Source organism: Diospyros lotus, chromosome 6 (assembly GCF_014633365.1).
Source record: "Diospyros lotus cultivar Yz01 chromosome 6, ASM1463336v1, whole genome shotgun sequence".
Lineage (NCBI taxonomy): Eukaryota > Viridiplantae > Streptophyta > Magnoliopsida > Ericales > Ebenaceae > Diospyros > Diospyros lotus.
In genome coordinates this window covers 22,577,333-22,586,090 of record NC_068343.1, presented here as the reverse complement: position 1 = coordinate 22,586,090, position 8,758 = coordinate 22,577,333, and the positions used below count along the sequence as shown (strand labels likewise).

General features: G+C 39.7%; 1 protein-coding gene across 1 annotated transcript; it reads left to right on the top strand.

The window, feature by feature from the left end:
• Positions 1–6,704: 6,704 nt before the first annotated feature.
• On the top strand, positions 6,705–7,904 carry LOC127804398 (uncharacterized). The gene is made up of 2 exons (XM_052341257.1): positions 6,705–7,176; positions 7,393–7,904. Exons 1-2 carry the CDS (start codon positions 6,705–6,707, stop codon positions 7,902–7,904), a joined length of 984 nt encoding a protein of 327 aa, XP_052197217.1.
• Positions 7,905–8,758: the final 854 nt, after the last annotated feature.

Genomic DNA, 8,758 nt, shown 5'->3' with positions numbered 1-8,758 from the left:
TGAACAAGAATAAAACATATGAGGAAAATAACGAGGACTACTCCAAAGTGCCTTGTGAACATGTCAGCCTCCTCTAATGTGAGCTTTCTCAATGGCGCACGCATAGTGCCCCTTGGGAGGTCCCTAACCATGTCACCTTGGCCCGAACTCATAGAACTCATGCAAGCACCACATCCGCTATCCCTTAGGCTCACGGTCTTCCCCACGAGAGCGTTCTCGATGGCGCATGCATAGCGCCTCTCGAGGCATGTTCGATTTTTGCTTTTGGCTAACAACAAATAGGTATAACAGTATGGCTACACGAATTTTATAAATACAACAGTTAAAAAGGCAACAATATATATTTTTCAGAAAAATACATTTCATATATGCAACATTATTTCACGTAAGAGAACAATAAGAGTTTACGTACAAGAATTTCACAAAACACGTCTCAAGTAATAGAAGTCTTTTATAAGAGAACAAAAAAATAGGATTTGGAGTATTGGAGTCTCACCTTGAAGGTCTATCTCTTGGAAGATACAATTTCACAGCAAATGACCTAGGTTTCTGCATAAAATACACATTTTGGTAAATCTAACCTCAAATATTTTTACATAGGGTTGAAGGGAATTAAATTAGGAACAAAATTGGAAAATTTAAAGAAAAATGGCCCCTCACGCGCCCTGGGAAGATGAGCCACGCGCCTTCACACGCAGCCACTTCCCGGCGCGTGTATCTCACACGCAGCCTACTAGTTTCAGACAACTTTGCTTCATTTTGATTGTTTGGCCATAACTTCCTTATTTTAACTCCGATTCGACCTCCGTTTGAACCTACGCGACCCTTTCTTCCCCCTCTACAGGATTATCAAAAAAAAAAAGACTCACCTCGCTTTTTTTTTTCTGACTGATTTTGGTGAACTCCAATGAAGACCCATAACTTCGACAAGGCTCGTTCTCCCCCGCTTCTCCACCGATCTCTTCCCTTCTTCTTGCAAAATTTCCTCTGCTCTCTCAAGAGCAAGCTCCTCAACTTCAACCCTCAAACTCCCTTGAATTATTTTGAGAACAACCCATGGTCTCTATTTATAGATTCTTTGAACCAATCACATGGTGCCACTTGTCTCAAGCTAAGCCTTGGACTCCAAAGACTCAAAACTATAATTGAATGGGTTTTCAAATCCAAAGTTAGAATGGATTTAATTTATGAAATCCAAGCTAATACCCGAAACTTCTTCCAAATGACATTTTACCACATGAACTCCTAATTTCATCCTTATTTCAAGTTCTCAAACTTTGATATTTTACCACATGAACTCCTAATTTCATCCTTATTTCGTTTTGATAATTCTCTAATTACAATTGCACCCTCAAACATAAAATTTATCGAGATACTTAAAATCCAAAATTAATAACTCAAAATTACTCGATATGTACGATTTCATCCCAACGCCTTCACAAACCTTTTGTTTCATCCCGAAACCATCTTAGGGCTGTTTTATTTTCAAAATTAGAGCCTCCTCAGGGTTCCGTTGATTTCTCGGAAGCCCCTTACCATCATTCGGTCTTTTTAGGCTATAACTTAGCTTAACCAAAAATCGTCTCTGATTTGATTTTTTTTAGCATCATAAATCTTGCCTCGAGACGCTAGTCAAAGATATACCTTTGTCCTTAGGTATCTAAGCTCCAGGGCACTCACTGCAGCTGATTCGGTCATTTGTTGCCATTTCAAGCATATTTTTTTAGTATTTTAAACTTGTCTAAATTACGTGGCAATCTCACAAAAATGTGGGGTATTTCATTCTCCCCCCTTAAAAGAATTTCGTCAACGAAATTTGAAACATACTCAAAATTATTGAAGGTTAAATAATTATTGCATTCTGGAATATAATTTTTGGAAGAAAATATAAAAATTTTCTACTCTATTTCCATTTCCTCGAACAAATAAGGATATTTCTTTCTAATTGTTTCCTCAAGTTCCCACGTTGCCTCATCATCCAAGTGTTTTTCCCACTGAACCTTCACTAACGGGATCTCTTTATTCCGTAACACTTGAGTTCGGCGGTCCAAAATTGCTCCAAGTGACTCCGGGTAAGTCAAATCATTTCTTAGCTGAATTGTTTCTACTCGAACTCCGAGGGTTGGATCCGGCACATGCCTTCGAAGTTGGGAGACATGGAACACATTATGAATCACGGACAGGCTAGGCGAAAGCTCCAATCGATAGACCAAAGGTCTGACTCTTTTCACAATTGAATATGATCCTATATACCTTGGCTTCAACTTTCCTTTACAGCTTCCACGTGTCACCAGATACTAGGGTGATACTTTAAGATACACCAAATCTCTTACCTCGAACTCTAGAGCCCTTCTTCTTTGATCTACATACGATTTTTGTCGACTCTGCGCAGCTCGGATCCTCTCTTGGATTATTCGAATCTTATTGGTAGTCTGCTGCACAAGTTCGGGCCCCAACATCTGTCGTTCCCCTACTTCGGTCCAACAGATGGGTAACCGACACTTTCTTCCATACAAAGCCTCATAAGGAGCCATCCCAATGCTGTCGTGGTAACTATTGTTATACGCAAATTCTACCAATGACAGATGCTCTTCCCCATTTCCTCCAATGCTCTCTGATTGCCCATTAGTTTGCAGGTGATAAGCCATACTCAATTTCAACTGAGTCCCCATGCATTCCTACAAACTTTCCCAAAACCTCGAGGTGAACCTCGGGTCCCGATCTGAAACTATACTTACCGACGCACCATGGAGTCATACGATTTCCTTCACATACTACCTACGAATTTTCGTACCGGTTGATCCATCCTCGTAGGCAGGAAATGCGTTGACTTTGTCAACCTGTCTACCACCACCCAAATGGCATCATAGCCCCTTCGACTCTTGGAAAATCCTGTCACGAAATCCATCGTGATATGTTCCCATTTTCACTCGGAAACTTCCAAAGGTCTCATCAACCCTGTAGGTTTCTAATGCTCAATTTTCACCCTTTGGCATACATCACACTGTGCCACCCTCCTAGCCATGTTGGCCTTCATCCCCGACCACCAATAGATTTTCCAAAGATCTCGATACATCTCCATGGATCTTGGGTGCACGGTATACTTAGCTTTGAGGGCTTCATCTAGAATTTTCTACCTCAACTCTCGAAAGTTTAGCACGTACACTTTACCCTGAAACTTGAGAATGCCATTTCGTATCTCAAAATCCGAACTCTTGGACTGGCCCTGCTCGTCTACCCATAGACGTATACGCCGGTCACTCCCACTAGCCTCCCGTATCTTGGTCTCTAGATCCAACCGAACCGCCAGGCCAGCTACTAGGACAGAAGATCCCTTCGGCACTACACTCACCATCATCAGGCTAAAAGCCTTAATCAGCAACCATTCCTGGGCCATTAACCCGGACATAATAATAGGCACAGTCCTGCTCAAAGCATCAGCCACCACGTTGGCATGCCCCGGGTGATACAAGATAGTGCAGTCGTAGTCTTTTAGGAACTCCATCCATCATCGCTGCCTTATGTTCAACTCTTTCTGCGAGAACACATACCTTAGACTTTTGTGGTCCGTGAATACATCAAATGTCTCTCCATATAGGTAGTGTCTCCATAGCTTTAGAGCATATACTACCGCTGCCAGCTTCAAGTCATGAGTTAGGTAGTTCACTTCGTGCCTCTTCAACTGGCGTGATCCATACGCTATCACCCGATCATGCTGCATCAATACATAACCCAAACCAACCTTCTAGGCATCGGTGTATACAACATATCCACCAGGCCCATTAGGCATTGCTAGAATAGGTGTCGAGGTTAGTCTGCCCTTGAGCTCTTGAAAGCTTTCCTACACTTGGCAGTCCACTTAAACTTGACCTCATTCCGTATGAGTTTCGTCATAGGTGCAGCTATCTTCGAAAACCCTTCCACGAATCTTCAATAGTAGCCTGCCAATCCCAAAAAGCTTTGCACTTCAGTCACACACATCGACTGCTTTCATCTTTGAATAGCCTCAATCTTGGTCGGATCTACTGAGATTCCTTCGACCGAGATCATATGCCCAAGAAATGCAACTTGGGACAACCACAACTCGCACTTCGAGAACTTGGCATATAATTGATGTTTCCTGAGAGTTCCTAGCACTATTCTCAAGTGCTCCTCATGGTCACTCTCATTCGAAGAATACACCAATATATCATCTATGAAAACGATCACAAACTGATCCAGGTAGGGCTTGAACACCTTATTCATAAGATCCATAAACGCTGCTGGAGCATAGTTAATCCGAATGGCATTACAAAATACTCAAAATGGTCATACCTCGATCGAAATGTCGTCTTCGGAACATCATCTGGCTTAATTCTCAACTGATAATAACCGGATCTCAAATCGATATTCGAGAACACCTTCGCTCCCTGTAGTTGATCAAACAACTTGTCTATCCTTGGGAACGAATACTTGTTCTTTACCGTGGCTTTATTTAGCTGACAATAGTCAATGCACATCCTTACACTCCCGTCTTTCTTCTTTACAAATAGCACGGGTGTGCCCCATGGTGATATGCTTGGCCTAATGAACCCCTTATCAGTCAACTCCTGTAGCTAACTCTTCAATTCTTTCATCTCTGTCAAAGCCATTCGGTATGGCGAGACTGATATCGGCTGGGTTCCTAGCACTAACTCAATCGAGAACTCAATTTCTCGATGTGGAGGTAGTCTTGGCAATTCTTCTAGAAACACGTCCTCATATTCTCGTACTACTCGCACCTCATTGAGCTTCGGTACCTCTCTTTCTTCTAACTGAGCATAAGCTATGAATCCATGAGCTCCTTGGCTCAACAACTTCGTTGCCTTCATTGCTGAAATCATCTTTCCAACCTCGAGGTCGCCTTACTCCTGAAATTTGACCCACCCTTCCTCTGGTTTTCTTATGGTCATTATCTTCCTACGACAGTCTATATTGGCGTCGTACTTGGACAAGAAGTCCATCCCTAAGATTAAGTCAAAGTCATAAACTTCTAATAGAATCAGATCAGCCTGGAATTGAACATTACTCAGGCTAATTTTGCATCCCCTCACCATTTCTGAGAACTTCATACTCTTACCCATAGGTGTTGAAATCACCATCAAACACCCCATAGACTCGGTTTCTACTCTCAAACTCCCAGCCAATGCATGCGATATAAAAGAATGAGTAGACCCTAGATCTATCAATGCATGCACAAGAGTATCTAAAATAAAGAGAGTACCTTGGGTAACTGCAGGATTCGCCTCTACGTCCTCCTTGGTTAAATTATAGACCCGCCCATGTTTGGTCCCCTTTCCTTCTTCAATCTTTAGCTGCTGCTCTTTCTTCTTCGGGCAATTCCTCGAGATGTGCCTATGCTGGTTGCAATTGTAGCAGATCACGCTCACTAGTGCTGCTGCTATGGCCTTACCTTTTTGAACCGTTCCCTTCGAGCAATTTTTGGAAGTGTGCCCAGGCTATCCACAGGTGTAACAGACAATGCTTTGGCCATCGCACCTCTTGCCTGGTTGCCTCTTTTTGCATCTAAAGCATGCCTTCCCATTTTTCTGAATTTTCCCATCCCGCGATCCTGAAGTCGAGTTGGATTTCTCTGACTGTCCTCTACTTTGAGCTATTGTGGCTTTTAGTTCTACCACTCACGTCATATTCTCCTCGGCGATCATAGCTTTGAAAACTATGTCTGCATAAGACTCCACATGGACCAAGCTCATCAACTGTTGAAATTATATTCGTAAGCCTTGCAAGAATTTTCATCCCTTCTCCACATCGTCCATCCCGTACAACAACATATACTTGATTAACCGCAAAAATTCAGCCTCGTATTGGGTCACCGACATATTTGGCCCTTGGCGTCAGTTGATAAACTTTTGAGCTCTAGCCATCTTCCAACCAATGGGAAAGAATTTCCTGTTGAACAATTCCTTAGGCCATCTCCAACCACACTCCTTATCTTACTCCCTATTATATTATAAATAATTCACTCCCTATTCTGATTTTGCCTAGAAAACTGTGCGTGCTCCAACCACACTCCTTATCTCACTCCTTATCCCACTCTCTATCTCACTTATTTATTAAAAAATTTTAATTCTAATTATTTTACCTCACTTATAATTTTTATTACTACAAAATTTATTAGTTATTTGATAATTTAATAATAAATATGATGGTAATAGATTTTTACAATATTTATTATATTTTAAAATAAATTTACTAATATTTTTTAAAACAATTATTTAGCAAAATTAATTAAAATATTTTTATAATTAAAAATTAATATTTTTAACAATGGTTATATTCCAACGGCTATATTCCAATGGAATATTACAACGGTCGTATTCTAAACGACTATATTCTATTGAAAGATTCCAACAACGGTCATATTCCAACAGCTAGATTCTAATAGAATATTCTAACAACGGTCATATTCCAACGGCTATATTCCTTTGAAATATTCCAACAACGGTCATATTCATATGCCTTATAAATAGATGATCCATTGGGTCAAAAAATTTACAATCCACAAATCTACAACACCAACCGTTATCACCAATCTTCAATAATCTTGTTTTAGCCATCATGTCCAACAACATCCGTATGTTCATTCAAATGATCCATGAAGAAGTTGAAGATGATGAAGAGGATGAGGCTATTGCTATGCTTTAGTAGAGCAATATGCTCAACATATGGATTGTGACTCTTTTTCACATCACGGTGGATCTGTGCTGAACCACCGTGTCATCAATCGCAATAGAGCTGAAGGTCATGAGAGGCTTTATCGTGATTATTTTGTAGATTCACCAACATATCCATCACAATTATTTCGGAGAAGGTTTCGTATGCATCGATTATTATTTCTACGAATTCAAGCAGCAATTGAAATACATGATCAATATTTTGTTCAAAGATTTGATGCTGTAGGAGTTCCCGGATTATCATCACTCCAAAAAATGATAGCTGCATTAAGGATGCTCGCATATGGATCACCTGCAGATGCTGTGGATGAATATGTTAGGATTGGCGAAAGTACAGTAATAGAGAGTTTGAAGAAGTTCACGAAAGTAGTAGTTGAAATATTTGGAGAGCAATATTTGAGGTGCCCAAATACTAGTGACATCGCAAGGTTGATGAGCGTGGCTGAGCAGCGTGGATTTCCAGGTATGTTGGGTAGCATTGATTGTAAGCATTGGAAGTGGAAATATTGTCTAACTGCATGGCATGGAATGTATACAGGTCACGCCCATGAACTAACGATTATTTTGGAAGCAATAGCTTCTTATCATCTATGGATATGGCATGTCTTTTTTGGATTACCAGGATCATTAAACGATATTAATGTGCTAGATAGATCCCATGTGTTCTCTGAATTGGCAGAAGGTCGCGGTCCTGAAGTTTCGTATATTATCAATGGACATGAATATACCATGGGATATTATCTTGCCGATGGTATATATCCCTCATGGCGTACTTTTGTTAAAACCATTCCATCTCCTCAAGGGAATAAGAAGAAATATTTTGCTGCACAACAAGAGTCTGCTAGAAAGGACGTCGAACAAGCATTTGGAGTTCTACAATCACGATTTGCAATAGTACATGGACCGGGACGTATGTGGGATGTTGAAACACTCAAATATATAATGGCGTCTTGTATCATATTACACAATATGATAGTTGAAGATGAACGTGATACAACTCATGAAGATGTGGATTTCAACTATGATGCAGTTGCTGCTCCTCCAACAATTGATTTGTCTCACAATCACACAAGTGAAGTTATGGAGTTCATACAAGTTCACCATCAAATTCGAGACAAACAGACTCATGTACAACTCCAAAATGATCTTGTTGAGCATTTGTGGGAACTGTATGGTAAACATTCGACTTGAAATAAATTAATGTACTTCGCTAAATAAATTAATATATTTCGTTTAATAAATTAATGTACTTCGTTTCTATTGTATTAATAAAAAATAATCAGTTTCAAAATAACACTCATAAGAAATAGCCATCAATACTAAACACATCTCATTACATTACTAAAAGGAAAAGATACATTACTAAATTAATGTTCGTGGAGTTCATTTAATCATGGAATTCATTTGATCCCAACTCCATATATTACTAAAAGAAAAAGATACATATGTTAATCCCAGCTACAATTTCACAAATCTGATGATCTTGCATGTCGCCTCTTCTGAAGAATTTCGAGTTTGAGCTCGTTGTAATATTCAGCTTGAAATTCATCCATATTACTAGTATCAATGCCCATAATTCTTTCTTCATAAAGCAGCTGTTCTCCCTCTTCCTTTTTTGTTTCTCGATCTTCCCTTTTTTTTTTTTTTCTATTTCCAATCTTTCTCTTTCTAGCTTTAACATCTCTTTCGATTGTTCAAGTAATAACATTTTGGACTGCGTTCGCTTTTCAGTAATTTCTGTCAACATTTTTGTAATTGAATCAGTAGGAACTTCTGTTACCTTAGATTTTTTTTTTCTGTCCACGTTCTTTTGAAGTATTTCTTCCCATTGGTCATTCCAATGAAGGCTCATTGAGTCGAATATCAAAATCAGACAAGTTCAATGAATCAGGAGTAGATAGCGATGATGTTGCAGGACTTGCTTGTTCAGAAATTTTTGATTTCTTCTTCGAATAACCCAAGGCGAACTTGGGTGCATGTCGCAACTCATGCCAACAATGTAGAAATGTGAAAGAAGATTTTTGTAAGCTCTTGTACATTTCTAC